We start from the raw sequence: 18,593 nt of genomic DNA on the forward strand, positions 1-18,593 counted from the left end.
CGGGAAGCGCGGCCAGGGGAAGGGGCGATTGCGAGCACCGTACCGGCAGGGCTGGACATAGGAGCAGAGCCAGTCTCTTGGGGTGTCTACGTGTCCTTCTCTTCAGCTCTGTAGACCCTTATAGAGCCTTAAAGAGCCCTATAGACCCTTACAGAGCCCCATGGAGCCCTATAGATGCTTTATAGAGCCCTTTAGAGTTCCATAGAGGCATATAGACCCCTCTAGAAGCCCTACAGAGCCCCGTGGAGCCCTATAGACACCTATAGAAGCCCTAGTAGAGACCCATAGAACCTTATAGAGCTTTATAGAGCCTCATGGAGCTCTACAGAGTCCTATAGACCCCTACAGAGCGCTACAGACACCTATAGAAGGCCTATAGAATCTTACAGAGCCATATAGAAACCCTATAGACTTCCATAGAAGCCTATAGTACCCTTTAGAAGCCCTATAGAGCCCTACAGACACCTATAGAGCCCTATAGAAACCCTATAGAGTCCTATAGCAGCCCTATAGAGCACGAAGATTCCGCCCGCTCCGTCCCTTTTTCTGTGTACCACCCCCCTTCGCCCCCGTACCCCGGAACTTTAGTTCCGCGTCACGAAAGTTCCGCCCGGTGTGTCCCGCTCTCACCCCCTCCCCCCCCCTCCCGTCGCTGCGGTTCCGCCTCACGGTGGTTCCGCCCTTCCCGTGCCGGGTCCGTTCCGGCGGCGTCTGGGGGCGCCACGCGGAGAGTCGCATCGGTGAAGGGTCGGGGGGGCCTGGGGCAAGTAGGAGCCCGGGGGCAACTGGGGGGAGGGCGGGAGGCTGGGAGTGGGGCGAGGGGACACCCCTGGGTGCGGGCGGAGTCTCGCGGGCGGCCCAGACCGTCGGGGGGCTGGGGAGGGTCACACCGGCACTGTTGGGGTCAGTGAGGGGGTCTTGGGGTGCAGCTCCCACCCCTGGGTCTTGGGGAGGGTCCCGGGGCCCTGCCCAGGCACCCCTGGGTTCAGTGGGGGGGATGGGGGGAGCAGCCCGGACCCCTGGATGCAGTTGGGGGGGATCTCGCGGGGCAGCAGAGATACGTCTCGGTCTGGGGGGGTCAGCCCCCACCTCTGGGCCCTTTAGGGGTGGTTGGGGGGGATGGGGGGGCAGTCAGAATCCCTGGGCCATCTGTTGGGGAGTTGAGCCTGGGTGGAGCCCCCCTATAGAGCCCTATAGACACCAATAGAGCCCTATAGACCCTTATGGAGCCCCATGGAGCCCTATAGAGTTCCATAGAGGCCTATAGACCCCTATATAAGTCCCATAGAGCCCCACAGAGTTCCATGGAGCCCTAGAGAAGCCCTATAGAGTTCCACAGAGGCTGATTTTGGTGTCTTTTTTTTTTTTTTCTTCCCCTTCCACAGCTCAACACAGATCCAGTTGTGAAGCAAGACAAGCGGACAGCAAGGAAAATGTTATTGTAGTTACTTCAGAAACAAGGGGGAAATACTTCTGAACAGAGCCAGCAAATCCAGAAATGGACCTTTCCCTTTCAGCATTGCACACACAGGGACAGCTACAGCTCTTCTCTGGGCTACTTCACGTGAACAGTGGGTTCAGAGGGAAGGAAGAACTGAAATGGTCCGATACCAGTCGGTCTCGCTGAGGAGAGCACAGACACTGCCTAAGTGCCATCATTAAGGAAGTGATGACGAACGAGTTAGTGGTTGGTGCCACCACATGAAACCTGGGATGGAGATGGGTGTCTTCATTTTCGTTGGCAGTCATGCAAAGCCAACCCAAATCACTGGGAATGTGGGGTGGGCGAGTGCAGTGGCTGCAAACCACATTAGTCAGATTCCAACAATTTTCAGTACAATATACTTTTATTGCACAACATAAACTTTATATCCACATTTTCTTCTATGTATTTTAAATAAAAAACATAGACTATATATTACTTGAACTGAAAAGTCAAACCTAGTAAGAAATAATACACCACAGTACCCACAATATTAAACATCACACATCGACTTACTTAAAACACATTTGGAGATAATTCCAAACCCTGATTATTAGCATCCAGGCTGGATTTTTCAAAGGCATTACGGGTTACAATGCATAGACACATACAATTTATAATTCAGCAAAACAAAATCCATTTATAAAAGTCACAGTGAAAGTGGAGGTAAACTTATACTAAGCTTGTGTAAGTAAAATGACTAAGAACTGCTGTTCTGGAAAGCAATTTCCAGTTAGAGGACTATTTACAGAAGATAATAACAGAACATAATTACCCTCTGAAATCCAGCTTATTTGCAGAAAGATAATGAAAGACTAGAGGTTTTTTTTCCTGTTTGTTAAATGAAATTATGTTTCCATAGCCCAAAACTCAGAACTATCTTGGGTCCTCTCTGCTGTATGTGAACAACCTGAAAACATTTACAATAGCTTACCTACAAATAACCACAGAGATCAATATAACTCTAGGGTTCAACAATGCCAATTATAACTTAAAGCCAGTGAGGTCTATAAATTGTCCAGAGTAAAGCAGTTATTAGATTAAGAAAGTGAAAGAAGCATCGTGTCCCAGAGATTTATGATGAGTTAAGGGACCATCTTTCCACATTCCTTGCTCTGAAGTCTTCTCTTACCTGCCAGGCAGTTGTGTCCCCAACTTAATTACTGTGCTTTCCATGCAGAAAAAAAAAGATCCAACGCATAAGCTGTGTCATAAAGGTCCTCAGACCTCTGAACAACAATGCTGACATTTAATTAGTGCGGCCCCACAGCCACGTCACCCGTCGCTGCTGTATTTCCCACTGCAATCCACAGCCACTGGACTTTCCCACCCACTCAACTCATCACAATACAACAGACTTACACAGAAAATGGATGAGCACAGCTGAGGTTAGCTGGGCTTCCAGACATGCTGGATCCTCTCCCTGACCTCGCATACATGGTGATGAATGTTCCTCCACCTCATGCAGCACAAGGGTTGAAACAAAAAAGAACACTCTGCAATGCAGACAACTGGCTCTGACATGAGACTTTCCCTGTTGGCACTTCCATTGTCTTCCTCATCGTGTCACCTGTCCCAGGTCATCTATAAATGGGAACGAGCAATGAGAATAAAGCTGGGCAGGAAGGTTCCCAGGAGTTGCAAATGTCAAATCAAGATAGAAAATCATGACCTTTAATTATAGCAGTAATTTTTCTAAGGAAAAAAGCAAACAGATGAGAGATCATGCACTTATCCTTCAGCTCACAGCAAGCAATAAACAAGGCCCTCAAACCCCAAAATAAAGGTACTGAGCCTTAATATATATTACTATGAAACAGATGTAAGCCCTTAAAAGAAGTAAGAGTTTACATTTCGTAACAGTCTTTAGGAAAAAAAAATAAAGCAGAATAAGATTTTTTAAATTAATTTAGTCAGGTATTTTTGTCAGTAGTACGATTTTCACTCATCTTTTAGCAACTATCAGTCACCATATTGTAATACTAGAAGATCTCGTTAGTTTAAAACAGACTGAGTATTCACTTTGCAAACAAATCTGAGGGGAGAAGCAGAACATCTGCAGGCAGAAGTGTACATCTTAAAAGTCAGAGCAAGGGGCGAGGACCAAGGGGGAATCCAGTCAGGGTCATTATCTCATTGTGAATCCTCAGGCCAGACACCTCATCTCCTTATGCCTCTTACACTTCATCTAAAAGGGAGACGTGGGGGAGTGTAGGTCAGGATCTCACCAAAGTCTTACTTCAGAGCTAGGGAGGATTGTCCCTGGGGAAATACACTGCAGAACTAATTCCCTCCCACATTCATTTTTGCAGAAAACCCTCAGCACAGGCTCAATGCACAGGATACATTTGAAACAGGCTGCATTCCGTTCTGGGGGGCAGCAACCTCACTCGGCTCCACATTTCACTGGGAAAACACAGATACATCAGGAACCATCAACAGAAGAACTGGCCAACCTCCCTGTCTCTCACAATACGTACATTGGAGCAATCTGGCACAGAACAGATTCGGGTTTAATAAAGCTGTCGTTTAGAACAGTTTAAAATGTCAACATCCCTCTGAGCGTGCTGGAGTTTGAGCAATCACTTCAGTAAAGGCCGGATTATTTGCTTATGCAGATCAGGACGTTTCTCACACACGAGGAGTCTTTGACTTTTGCCTTCAAGGACTTGTGGTAGCCAGATCCAACCCCGTGACTACTTTGTTCCACTGTCGGAAGCGATAGGCATCTAAACTGAGCAGAGGCCTGGAGGCTGCAATTGGATTAACAAGTACTAATTCTCTTAATGGACTCATGGTTGAGAATCAAGGGAGATTCTTGATTTTCCTGTAACTATAACAGCCATTACTTTTTCGTATATCGAACACCTCTGGGATGAGTGATTTTACAAAATGGGGGCAGAGGATATCTAAGGCATAAACAGGCTTATCAGAAAACCAATGCTTAAGTTAACCCTTAACCATCATGCTACTTCAGGAAAGAGTACTATGCGACTTAACAACAAACCCAAAATCTCAAAAACACTCACATTAACAAATTCAGGTACTTGTATATACTACATCATGAGGTGTCTCCCAGGCAGACATCCTAAAACTTAGAAAATCCTTCCAAAAGGGGACAGGCAGAACTTTCTGCTGCAATAACTCACTGCTTTTGCTATTTAGATAACTAAGACCTGAAAACCCCCAAAACAAACCAAAGAACCCCCACACTCATCGACGCAGAAACTGATCCTTCATTATAGGTTTGGGTTAAAACCATCTTAAAAAAAAAAAAAAAAAAAAATCCAGTAGTCTCAGAAGAAAACAGGCACCACGAGGACAAGAGAGAATTCACTAATGGCTCAAAGGCTTCCCAGATCAAAGATGCTGGCATCTTCGCTTTCCTCCAAGGAGGATGAAGGTTCAGCAGTGAGTATTTCAGATTATTATGTAGAGTATTGTGGTGTCCAAGTTAAGAAGCCCGCAGCAAATTGAAAAGTTATTTAAATTTTTTTTAAAACTCTTGAAATCAACAGGCATTAAGTGGATGCTGCACATAAATATCTTTTCATGCCATTTTTGAGTGCTTTATAAAGATGAGTGGGTATCCTTCCTATTTTAGAAGCATAAAACAGATGAAGGAACATTTAACGTGCTGTGAAATTGGCCAAGTCACTTAATACAAGACATAATAGTAAGACTTCCCTTTGCTCCCTGTTAAAAACCACTAGACAATGCATATATAGAGGGGATGCTAAAAACATTAGTCTTGTTATGTTTTTGTTCAGACATACAGCAACCTAAAAAAAATTGACGCAAGCTAACAATTCTACCTTTTAAATAACTATGTGCCAACAGTCCCACCATTACCCTCAGTATTCATAAAAACCAGAGTAATCACTGCAATCCAGATATGCAATCTGTGCTTTGAAAGTATTTGAGACTTCTTATTTAGGCTTAAACAAAAAAAAAGGTTGATTCTAAGACACATGTTCCTGTAGATCAATTTGGAACCAAAAATGGCACATATCCTATCTCAAAACATGAAATAAAAAATATCTTTCTTTCAAATTGAATGAGCTAAATAGATTGACATGCGCTGTCCTTTTAATGATCTGCAAACGTGATATTCATAGCAACACTGCACTGATGACATGCGACCGTTAACTGCATGGCCAATTTGTCTGTGGTGTCAGCTCGCAATCACAGGGTATTTGGGAGTGTGGGAGTGGAAAAAGAGCTATGCAGATGATAAAGTGGCAAAAAAGGTAAGTAGAGAAGCACAGAGAAATAGGCAAGTGTGTTCTAGCAAACCTCTGGCCCAGCCAGATATAAAGAAAAGTCACAATGTAAAGAAAAAAAAAGCAGTATTACATAGGCATTTAGTTTAATTAGACAATTATAAAGCATTCATGACATACAAAAACATCAATCATCTCAAACATGGATTTAGTAGATCAGCTACTCACATTTTTGTTGCCAACGCAGAATTTCAAAAATTACGCTACAGGCCAAGAAAAGATAAGTCAATAATTTTATATAAACCAGTTATTAGATTATACTCCCCTGACATCCGCCTGCACAACTCTTCTGTTTCTGTCAAAAAACGAATACATATTAGGCAATATCATCTAAACCATTGTAAACAAAGACTGCTTAGAACAAGTGTAGTCAGTAACAACATTGTTAACTTGCACAAATCACAACACAGAATGTACGTGTTTAATGAAAGCATGCTGGCTCAAATCCGTGTTTTCTTTTTCAATATTGCACTTAATGTTTGCTGTCTTCTGGAGGATCTGAAGGATGAAAGCGTCAATTAAGATGCAATTGATAGCGACCAAGATTTTAATTTGCATCTTTTTGGTTAGGTAGTCTTCCTTACTTACTAAAGCAATAAACAGGAAAAAGTTATAAAATATCAGTGTGTGCATAGTAAGAAATAGCAAACATGACTGAAACAGGAATTTTTGTCATCATAGCTTTTCTGGAATAACAGCAGAAAAACAGCCAAACCAAAACCCACACTGTTAAATCAGACTGTGTTCCGTTTCAGTAAGCAGTGCTGAGAGTCAAACTAGAGTTACAGGTCATGTAAATACGTATATGGGGAATGGCAAAAAAAAACCCAAATCACCCAGCAAAACTGCAATTCTCATTGTAGTCTGGGAATAAACTGATGCTGAAAACCCTGAAGTTGTGTCTGAAGCATACAAGCAGTCAAAACTTTGTACGCCTCAGCTTTAAGATCTTGTCATTTTATCAGAAATTGTGGTTTGCAGTTTAAGATTCTCTGGAGGGAAAAAAAAAAAAAAAAATGAAGCCAGCAAAAGAATGATGAAACCATGCAAGCTTCCTCTCATTTTAGGGAAACTTCAGTTTTAGAAACTGACTCCAGTCTCAGTTTGACTTTTAATTTTGGGTTGTCAAACACAAGCACAACAACTTGTAACACAAAGGCCAATATTTAAGAAAACAATTTAAACAAACTTAAAATAAGATCCAAATGTACATAACTTGTTCCTCCCTCCCATCTCAAAATTTAAGCTCTGGATTTGAAACTTAACACTTGACAATGATCCTCTGTAAGTAAACATTTGAAAAGAGATCATGAGAGCTACATGCCCCCACCTCAGAGAGACAATTTACTAAAAATTCCTACATTAAATACGTAAAAAGTGTGACAATGCAAACAATTCGCCTCTTTTTTGCAAGACAATTTGATCATAAAGTTCTTAGAACTATTCTAAAAATTACCTCAGGTAACTGAGAATTTTGATCATTGTAATTTAACACATTTCTGAAGTGTTTTGGTCCAAAGTTTAACTGAGCAATATTCTTGGATTAACTAATCCAAGGGAATGCAATATGCAAATGTTTACTTTCCCTCTCTCCTTAAGATTATTTTGAGGTCACTTCAAGAGGCATCTCTTAGAAAAATACTTGAGTTTTCTGTACCTCACAACACAGTAATACCTTCAGATGATCAGATCTACCTTTCAGTTTTGGATAGAGAGTAATTCAGCTTTGCAACGGGGTTCCTAACATCAGGAGTGCAACAACCACCTTCTGAAAGAAGTATGATTCTGCCATAGCTGTCTCTTTCATTGTGGAAAGAAATTTACTTTACTCAGACATACTGGCTGATAATTGGAGAAGTATTTGAATATGAAGGTTGATTCTTCTTCTCCTGGCATTACACCAGGAAGGTCAACAAGAATGTTAAAAATGAGACTTAATTGTCTGAAGAAGGTGAGGTGAAGGAAGCACTTGTCTAGTATCATCATTCAACTATAACTCTAGAACAAAGTTTAATATCACAGAATGTAAAAAGAGTCAGTAATAAAATAATACATATTAAATATTCCTCTTAATTCTGCTAATAGGAACATACATAGAGGGTGTTGTCATTTACCAAAAGCCTTTGCAAATGACCTGATTCTATAGAGCTTCTTTTTTGTAGATGCTGTAAACATTTAGAATTTCTAAGGCTAAAAACAGGCACAAGTCTTCCATGAACAGTTATTATTCCTAAAAGCATTAAGGAATATATTCCAAATCCGCTATTCCTTTTTATAACAACGGAAATAATTTATATAATATTATGATTCACAATGCAGATTCATAATTAAAAAAAGAAATATAGCTTAATTGTGACAACAGTAATATATAGGGAATACTCCTTTTTAAAAAAAAAAAAAAAAAAAAGGTCTATTACATCAAAATTACATTTCCACAATATCTGTGCTGGGTGTTACGCAATTTTATAAAGTGGTAAGTTTAAGTGGGTCAAATTCAACCCCGTTATGTCAGCATTATCAGCACCCCGGCTTTCGAATAACGCAGGCGAGATCTGCAACATCCACTTTGCAGACTGTGACACTAAAGCCACGTGGTAGGTGGCACCTTTTAAAAGATGTTAGACACTCCTCTCTGTAATTTCCATGAGGTGATTTTGTTTTGTGCCTCGTTAAGGTACCTGAGCCAACAGTCTTGTTTCAGGCTGGTTCTTCAGGATTCCAGAGGTTCTTCAACCTCTGTGCCAGGTTCCCTTTTGCTGAGCAGCTAAGCGTTGGCCAACACTTCAGCAGACTGGTTCCAACATACGTTAGCAGCAATGCGTTTCCAGAGACACGTTGCAAAAATATTCAAAGCAATTGTCGTCTAGAAGTCCTCTTATACCCTGCACCGTTCTGGACAAAATAACTCACCACCAAGTAATCTTGAATTCATAGATAGGACGCTTGCAGTAATAGTGATTGATCAGGTGTTTATCACACACCCCAATACACTGGTGGTCCACAGTTATCCCTCTGTCAGACAGGTCTGTCACGATACAGTGCAGAAGATCATATACGTCAGCGACAGCCTCCCAGGGGCCAAAAGACACATCTACTTCGCAATGATGTTCAAACAGCTTGGTCTCACTTTCACTCCTTTCAAAACGTAAAGAATTGAAATGGGGGCACTCATAGGGAGTGATGGGCATCTCTTCTTTGAAGACACAGACCTTCAATTTGGCAAATCTCGCTTTTCTTTGCATGGCTCTAAGCTTTGCTATTTCGATTATGCGTTCCAAATGATCTAAAAAGCAACAAAAGTTGAAAATAACAATGAAGCACCTAGTGAAAGAGAACAAACGCAGTTATTTCGTGCAAAATGTATTTCTGCAGTGTTTAACAAGTTACTCTTGAGAATTAGCAGCAAGGGGAAGCTGCATCTAGCTAGATACATAGTAATTAAATCCATCTCAGTTATCTTGTGAACTTGGTGTCTTTACTACATGCTCAAATTTGTTCAATTGCAGGTCCTAACGGAACAAATGCAGAGGCAGAGAAACCTCCTCGTTTAATGACAAGCCTTGCATGTTATGGCCTAGATCTTGCTCCCTTTTCAGGCAGCATAAAAATCCACATCCTGGGATACGGCAGGAACAAATCTGAGGTGGAGACCACAAACATTGAAAGAGCAAGAAAGATACACAAACTTCTCAAACACAATGGAATTAGTTTGGAAGCTGAAGGCAGACCAGAAAGCATCACGTGTACTACTTGAATCACACTGGAAGAAACAGTCAATACTACCTCGTTTATTTACCTTTGTAATATGGCATCAGGCCCAGGAAAGCTTGTCTAACTTTTTCTCCTTTAAGAGGCTGGATATCCTCTAGATTGTCTAGCAACGGTCCTATGGAATAATACTGTGCTTCCTTGTAAACTGACCTCACTCGCTCTCTTGGTGGCAGGTCACCAGATCGTAGAAAGTTAAGTATGTCTCTGAAAAAAAAAGGGCAAAAATACTGTTAAGTAACAAGTTTCTCCCAAAACTGCTGCAGGTTGGAAAGGAGAGAAAACTCTGGATGTTCATTGTTTATTCTATCAAGACAGAAATCCTTACTGTCATACTTCCAACATATGTTGGTAAAAGCATTTGCCATGCTCAAGTTCCCAAGTCGTCATTTCACATTTTGAAACTGTTAATGTCCAAACTCACTCAAAAAAATATTTTAACCAAAAAGTTCAAGGTGGAGTTGCCACTTAAAACAGAAGTGCAGACAGTACTTCATAGGAAAGGAATCGTAATCACTGTATTTCAAATTTAGGCCTGTGGCAAAGTATTTTCCATTTTCCTGGAGAATCATATGGATGGACGTTTTAGCCCACGCAGAACCAGGATTCTAGCTGAATAGATGGTGCATTTGCAAAGGAGGTGTTCTCCTCACAGGATCAGGGCCATATACACTTGTAATAATGATAATAATGATAATAATGATAATAATGATAATAATGATAATAATGATAATAATGATAATAATGATAATAATGATAATAATGATAATAATGATAATAATGATAATAATGATAGAACATTTCCTTGTAGTTCTGAAACACTATTAAGTGACAAGACTTTTAACAGGGAAAGAAACCACTTTATAAGCACTAACCAACAAAACTGTTCTTGACCATATCAAATAAAACAAGCATCACTGCAATCTTCATTTCAATGTCAACAAATACAGCAAGTGCTATACTTGGTTCTCTGTTCCAGCTGTATTTTGAATTCAGACTGTTTTTCCAACAAAGTGGCAGGCACTGCCCAATTGGCAAATGTAAAGAAACAATTATTTTCCAATAAATATAGTGGCTTAATCTATTTCTGTCCCAGATTATGGTACAATCCAAACATGCTTTGAAAATAGTGTAATCCTTCTCTGTTGAAGAGATTAAGGAAATGTCTACAAAGGAGAAACAACAGATAGAAGTTAGACAGAAAAGCGTGCTTTGGGCAAAGACTTTAACCCATAAACACTGCTTACTTTTTCTAGCAATCTCACACCAATTCAAGCAGAATATTAGTAAGATCATGGTTAGTTTAATTAAAAATAAAAACAAAAACTAAACCCATAAGAAGGGATCTTGATGGTGAAGGAATACGGCACTACCAGCAAAAATAATTCTTAAACAAAAAATAATTCTTTGAGGTTCCTGCTTTTTTACCAGTTATGTTACATCCTGTGTAAACACTGAAAACATCCCACTTTCAACTGTTTAAGAAACCCAGATGCATTCCTTCCATTCCCTCTTCATCATAAATACTGGGATATCAATTTACAAAGAGTGTTTGTACAAAAGAGCTTCCTATGAAAGGCAACGCCAAACGCATTCTTTTTTAAAACATCACAACAACTTGATACCTTGAAAGGAGATACTCTAGAGGAGACAATGCACAAATTCAAAACATTACTTGTTTTTCTTTTCCCAGGGTAAAACTTGAGCCCTTAAGAATAAAACAAATAGTTTTTTAATTGCAATATACTCTTCTCTTGAGATATTTTGAAGGTGTGGATGCCAGTCAGTCACATTTACCCACTACAGAAATATGATTTAACTGGAAAGAAAAAAAAACAAACAAAACTAATTTTTCTTTGAAAATAATTTTTCTTCAGTAACAACTTTTAAAGTATACTGCTGAGGACCCTGTACATACCCAAAGTAGGTTCCATCTCTGTCAATAAAGTATCTGCCTTCAGCATCTGTTGGAATATAGTGTCTTCCGCTGAACATAGCCGCCAACATTGTGTCCTCATAACGTCGCAGTGTCGATAGTCTTGTTGTAAAATACATGCCTCCTACGTTTAGTGGAACAACTTCTGGAAACTGCAAAAGCAATCGCATCATCAGAAACGAGCCTCCAGCCCTCTGCTGACACGTTCAGGCCAGAAGGGTCACGAGTTCTAGAAGACAGAGCATCCAGCCTTTACCACTGTGACATAATTCGGTCTGACAAGCACGTCCTTCCTGGCCTGTCGCCACAAAACTGTGAGGTTCAAGGGTTAACAACTTGAATACTTTGGCTGGCTTCTGGGTGTGATAAGGGAATGTTTTCATTTTAGTTGGAAATCTGAAACAGCAGTAATCACTCAGCTTTGATACCAGATATTCATTAAAAACGTGAAGCCTCCTCTCGGTTCTTTTGGGGAAAGAAAAAACAAAACAAACACCCCACACCCTCCTTACACACAGACACAAAAAGTGGGAAATCTCAGGGCAACCTTGGAACTTGCACTCAGTTGCTACTCTGCTGGTTCCTTTACACTACTATGCTATACTATACTCTGAAAAAAAAGGTGATTCTGTATTTACATTAAGTTCACAACAGGCCTAAAATCCCAGTATCACACCTTAAGATGCCTCAGCACCAGAATAAACACGTACTTGCGTTTATCAAGTCCAAACATGGATGGAGATTCTGAGCAATGCTGCCAAGCTACTGAAGTAACATTCAACAGAGTTAGTTTTATCCAACCCTTTAGCTACGAACGGAAACCGAACTGGATATCCATAAACACCCCGACAAAGATATCCTGATTCTTCAGCACCTGAGCAGTGCCTGCTGCAGCAGAACCATCGAATCACGGAATGGTTTGGGTTGGAAGGGACCTCAAAGATCATTCAGATCCAACCCCCCCGCCGCGGGCAGGGACACCCTCCGCTACCGCGGGGTGCTCGGAGCCCGATCCGGCCTGGAACGCCTCCAGGGATGCCCGGGAGCTCTCACCTGCTGGGGCAGCAGCGGTAGCGCTTGTCCCGCCTGGGTTGCGGTAGGAGTGGCCGGCTCTTGGAAATCATCCTCCGCATCCGAGCTCGACATGGCATCATCCGGGTTTCCGCTCGCTTTGCTCTGCCCCGTGACTACCACCATCCCTCCGGCTCGGGCACGCCGGTCTGCCGGCTCGGCGGCCGTGGCAGTGCGACGCGGGGAACAAGACCCGAACCGCTCAGGCGCTCCGCTCGGCCGCAGGCCGCGCCGCCCCCCGCCGTGACCCCGCTCGCTCACACCGGCGCTGCCGCCGCCGGGCGGGGAACCGCGGCGGGGCCGCGAGCAGAGCCAGCCGTCCCGGCGGGAGCGCGGCGCCCAGGGCCCCGGCCGCGGGGCCGCCGCCAGCGCCTGGGTGAGAGCGCGGCGGCCATTGGCTGCGCGCTGCGGAGCGCGATTGGCTCCGCCGCGCTCCTGCCGCTAAATGTCATTCGCCGGGTGCAGTCGGGGGGGGCCGCCGTCCCGCCCCCTCCGCCGCGATAGGCCAGCTGCAGCAGCACGGCCTGAAACGCGGCCGCTCATTGGCCGGGGGCGCTGGCACTCGCGCTGCGGACGCTCCAGCTGCCCGGGAAACGGGAGCGCGGAGCTCCCCAAGCAGACGCGGCGCGCAGGAGGGGGGCCGCGCGTGACCGCACCTCCCCGGCTGAGCTCCGCGTGTGACGGGGTGCGTTTACCGCTCATTAATCCCTTTTCTTCCCCGCATGGAACAAAAAACACCAACGGCGGTGCTTTCACAATCCATCTCCAACCAGAGGATGGGATGCGCTCACATGGAGCTGCATCATAATAATTGGAAGAGCAGAGTAGGAAAGGACCAGAAACCCTGCTGGTCTCTTGGCGCTGCGTGACGTAAAAAGCACCTCTGTGGCGTCACCAGTGACATCACGACACCCTGACACAGGCACCAAACGGCCGGCATCAAATCCAGCTCTCTGACCCTGCGAGCTCCTTGCCTCCAATCACCACGAAACACAGAAAGAGAAGGAATATTTGCAGAAGTGCACCTGGTGACCTTTATTTATTGACAAATAAATGTTTCATAAAGGTTGCTTCCCCTCGAAACCAATAAGCAGGAACGACATAAAATTTTAACTGATGATGATTATCCTGCCCTACTCATCCTGCTAATCCAGCCGTTGCGCACATCGGCGGGCTGGCTGTAGAGCTCAGCTCCCAGAGGAAAAGCCGCAAGTTCAAAAGGAAGCCAGGCCGAGGTGGGATGCTTCTGGTCCAAACTCTTCAGAGAGCTGATCGCACCAAAACCTCCCCGTTCCGGGGGAGTGTACGCAGCCTTCTTTCACCAAAATTTGGAGGTGAATTCTAGATCCTGTTTAACACTGTAAAAAAAACCTGGATAAGTAGGGTACTGCAAAGTTTCAAAAATTTCTTTTCAAACACAAGCTTGTTAAAGAGTTTCGCCTCAGCTCAAGATAAGCATTCCATTTCTTTTCTCTACACGTTCAAAAGATGGAATTTCACTTCAAAATTGTTTTTCCACCACAGTACAATGCACAGGCAGATAAACAAGGATGGAAGGGCTTCTCCATGTCCACACCCTATCAACAACTTCAGTACTTGTCTTGAAGGAACATTTATTTTGACATCAATTATCTAAATGAGTCAACTACGCCTCATGGATAAAGAACGTATACAACCTAAATGAAAGATGATTTTGATAGGGACAAAAATTTGATAAACAAATTATCATCAAGAAGCAGCTTGCAGAAGCTTAATTTATAAGATGCATAGTCCCAATTGAGTGTGAGGCTGTATTTACTGTCCATGTATTATTTATAATGCTGTTACTTGAAGCCAGTGCTTTCACGGCTGTATTTCCAGTTCTCTTAAGACTACTCAAAAGCACACAAGATTGACCAAAAACGTGTTCTTTAACGATCCACATTTTTCAAGAACGTCCCATAGCTTTCATGTAAATGGACCGTACTCCCGATAAACAAAATTCAGCTCCATTAAGTGTATCAGAATCAAGGACCACAGAATGTGTTTTGGGTAAATTCCTCCATTTGGCACTGTACCAAAAAGGCCATTTTTCCCAGCAGAAGTAGAGGTTTGAGAAAAAGGAATTATTCTTCCTCTTTCATAACCCTCCTTCAACCTGACACCAAGATTTAGGAAAAAACATGAGAGAGGACAGGTTAATTATGTTACGCTCACAAGTAATAACCTTCTTTTCTGTTGGAATGCTCACACAAAACAATCTCCTACATGGTGAGGTTTAGCACACAAGATCTCAGCCCATAATTAGCCCAGGATTTCAAGAAGGAGACTAGGGGCAGTAAAATGGAGAGGTTGATCATTGGCCAGTTTAACCTGTTTTTTGACGTTCACTAACAGGTGACAAGTTCCTCTCTAGGTTTGCTTCACTTCCTGTTCATCCACAAACACAGAGTAGTGAAACAGCAGTACTGGAACAGAGTCTTTCTAAAAGAAAAACACAAGCTCATCACTGGCTAGTTTTCTGACACACAACCTTCTGCATTTCAGTTCTCTTCCTTTCATGAGAAGCATGCATCCCTCTGAATATCTTCTTCTTGCCACTTAAAGCATGCACAATAATTAACTAGGCACAAAAATATTTCTTTGTTAAATGTCTCAAAGTTACAAGGCTTGTTTCATTTATCTAAACGAAGTAAATTAATCCTTTTTAATTTTCAAACAGGTCTAGGGCCAGATCAACAGATAATTAATGAGAAAACATCACCAATAAGCAAAATGATTTCTAAATCAAATATTTAATTGAACCACACGTCAGCACAATCCAATACTTCCAGAAATACTGCCTCCCAGTTTACAAGCTACCTGTTGTTTAAATGGCAGAGATTGCTTCCCAGAGCGTCGTTACAGACAGCTCAGATACTGTCTCACATAGACACACCAAATAAAGCTTACTAAACCAACTGGACCTGCACGTTTTGCTTCATTCCCTAGGGAATGATAGCAACCCTAGAGCTGCATCGAGTTTTACTTCATGCTAAGATTCGAAAAAGCTTCTCAAGGCTCTGCTGTTCCCTCAACTTTTCCACATCAGTTTAACCAGCTTTCTCTAAACACCACCTGAGTTTATACCAGTGTTGGCAAAGTTACACGTTTATAAAAAAAAGTGACCTAATGATTACACGGTCCAAGTCTTTACCATCAAGGTACGGATGTATGAAACCATACATACCAGCTCGGTACCCGCTGGCAGCAAGAACTGCCTTCTCACACAGAACTTCAGAGCTTGGATGAGAGTGAAGCAGCCTTCCAGTTCCACCACCGTGAGATGTGGAGGCACCGACCCATCTGTGGGCACAGCAGCAGCCCCCAGCGAGCCTGGGCACTGAGCCAGACGCGTGGGCAAGCCGGGCGTCCAGCGAACTGAGTATTAATTTATTAATTAGGCGGTTAAACACCAAACGTCGCTTCGCGCCTTCCCAGGTCCTTCCAAACGGCCTAAGCGCTAACGGCGCTCACCGGCAAGCGCCCGTCGAGGCGGGAGCTGCCCCGGGAGCAGCAGCTCCCCGCTCCCCAGCGGCCGCGGGGAACCGCCGTTCTCCGAGCGCGGCACCGACGCCCTCCCGCTGCCCGGGCCGGCCCGGGCCGCACCTCAGCCCGGCGCCGCGCGGGCTCTGCCCGCCGCTCACCCGACGGGGCGCCGGTGGCCGGGGCGATGGGCCGCGTCGGGCCGCGGCGGAGCTCCCGGCGAGGGGCGGTAGTTCCCCGCGCTGGCACCAGGGGATGCTCCGGCTTCACTTTTGCAAATAACGTATTTGGTAAGGATTTGGTAAATCTGCACCAAATAGTAAAATCGTCCCCCGAAGGCGCTTAAGCGTTGCTCATGCGCTGGTGGTTTTACAAATGTATTTTCATGATCTAAAATGGAGGTGTAGCAACAACAGAAACGGGGAAACCAAAACTGTCTCAAATCACAAAAGAATTTGTGGAAACACGCGCTTTGGAAAAAAAGTCTTCTCTTAAAAATCGGTGGAGAGGGCTGAGGCCACCTCAGCGGGCCAAGCGCCTCTGAAGGGACAGAAAATGAGATGCAAAAACCATCTCAGAAAAGTCTTACTTGAATAGTCACATTCCACATCGACTGGCAGATGCTCAAAGCTTTCGGGTACAAATTTCACAGGAGGGTTTTCAGCAGCACCTGTCTGAACACAACTGCCTTTGAGGAAAAAATTCGATAGGCTAAAAAAACCCTACTTTTTCCTGCACTGTGCAAATTTCATATTACTCTCTTACAACTCTCATTTACTCTAATTTACTTTTTCTCATCACCCAGCTAATAAAAGCAAACTGAATGCATTCAATCGCAAACCTTAAAGAGAAATCCAAACCCAGGATATTAGGTCATATCTTCCATCCAAGTAATACATCAGTATCTTGAATTATTTAAATCTTAACTCTGAGGCAAACACATTAATTTAAAAAAAATCACATTTAAAGCATTTATTTTGAAAAATAAAATACAAAAGCTCATTGAATTGTAATTGTACATGTACATTATCAACTTTTTTTTTTAAATAAAAGATATTTAACAATTTCCACATGTGAATAAAACAAACAACTATTCCACCAAAAAAATATTTTAGGACAAGCACAGACCACTCTTTTGGAAGTTTCACACATTTAAAATGTAACTGCTACACGAAAAAAAAAAAGTATCTTTGAAGATGGAGTTTTGGAATTAAGACAGAATAGCAATTTTGGAGACAGGCATTGCTTTGCATTTTTTTTTAAACCTTAAAAAAATAGTTGTGCAAGTGTAATGCAGTTCTACATTAACATTAGTGATTTTTTTTTTTTTTTAAACAGGTTTACATGCACTCACAACAACAAAATTTCGAACAAAAACAGTATGAAAGAAATGGGGGAGAAAATTCTGAATAAAGCCGGCCATGAGCAGTACCCCTCACTGATCTCAGTGGGACAGTCCTTGTACGATCGTTTCCATCGAAAAGGCAGCAGTCTTTCTTCTAAAGGAAAAGAAAAATAAAGTTATGTTTGAGCTTTCAAAGTAATATTCTGGTTTTATCCCTGACAACATTTTGTAATTACAAATAATGCACAATGAAGTAATCACTGTCATCTCAGTAGCTGAAAAGTCACTGTCAAGACTAACCACAGCCACTAAAAACTTTCCTGTAAGGAATGTGGCCACCTTTTCCATCATTTATCACTAGAATCACTGCTTGGAGCATATTTAGATGTAAAAAAAAAATGTGTCTGAATTTGCACTTACATTCGAAATACTTGTGCAAGTGGGCTGCCTTTACCTGCTGAAAGCATCTCTCATTATCATGTACCAGTGGTCGTTACCACTGGGAAATTAACAGTTTGGTTTCTCAGAAACTGGACGGCAGCTTTAGACAGAAATAGTGTCCTTTTAAATACATTTTTCAAAGAGATAAGTGGCAACGTGAAGTATATCTTTCAGCCATTTTAACATTGACTACCTGAAGAGATTATGGTTTCCCTATTGATTTCACAACGAAGCTCTGCAATTAATCTCTGGAAAACTTTTATATCTGTTATTTCTAATTGATATGATGCTTTTGGCTATATTTGGGGCTACACAGCCAGGTATATTATGGCCATATATAAATATCTACGCTGGGTATACTTGTGTGGCATGTTGCTTTTGGTTATATTTAAACTGGATGCATTTTGCTATCTTTTGTTGTCAAGCTAGAACATTTGATAACATAGTTGACAAGTGAAAACCCTCGATTAATATAGTAAATCTTGCATCATTCAGTTGTTGACTAGTCTGGAGTTTACCAAGTTCCCTGCACAATCTTGCCATTGTTAATTCAACAACTAAAATACAGTTTATTGAAAACACCAGCTATGAGACATACCAAAGGCAAACTACACAAATCAGCTCATCTTTAGCTGTTTCCTCTATCTAGAAAGGGCAATTGATTTAAAAAAGGAAGAAAAAGATGATTAAGAGTTATCTTTAAAGTTTTGTTATTTTGGTAAAATGGGAACCTGAATCTGTTGTGCAAGCAGACCATAGTGC

The 18,593-nt window shown here is 42.5% G+C and overlaps 1 protein-coding gene across 1 annotated transcript; it reads right to left on the reverse strand.

Annotated features, from left to right (window-relative positions):
- Positions 1-5,272: 5,272 nt before the first annotated feature.
- Positions 5,273-12,730, reverse strand: KCTD7 (potassium channel tetramerization domain containing 7). The gene is made up of 5 exons (XM_009984179.2): positions 12,524-12,730; positions 11,453-11,622; positions 9,563-9,741; positions 8,677-9,049; positions 5,273-5,969 (listed from the first exon to the last, which is right to left on the reverse strand). The coding sequence occupies exons 1-5, from the start codon at positions 12,665-12,667 to the stop codon at positions 5,927-5,929; spliced, it is 909 nt and encodes a 302-aa protein (XP_009982481.2). The 5' UTR covers positions 12,668-12,730; the 3' UTR covers positions 5,273-5,926.
- Between the last annotated feature and the right edge of the window lie 5,863 nt (positions 12,731-18,593).

The sequence above is a fragment of the Tauraco erythrolophus genome, chromosome 21 (genome assembly GCF_009769465.1).
Source record: "Tauraco erythrolophus isolate bTauEry1 chromosome 21, bTauEry1.pri, whole genome shotgun sequence".
Lineage (NCBI taxonomy): Eukaryota > Metazoa > Chordata > Aves > Musophagiformes > Musophagidae > Tauraco > Tauraco erythrolophus.

Excerpts from the sequence above, each read along its gene's own strand:
- KCTD7 (XM_009984179.2), bottom strand. The coding sequence starts at position 12,667 with ATGGTGGTAGTCACGGGGCAGAGCAAAGCGAGCGGAAACCCGGATGAT. Across the intron at positions 9,050-9,562 it reads CCTGATGCCATATTACAAAG|ATCATTTGGAACGCATAATC; the intron begins GTAAATAAACGA and ends GTTGCTTTTTAG. Across the intron at positions 5,970-8,676 it reads GAATTCAAGATTACTTGGTG|CGTAATTTTTGAAATTCTGC; the intron begins GTGAGTTATTTT and ends CTTGGCCTGTAG.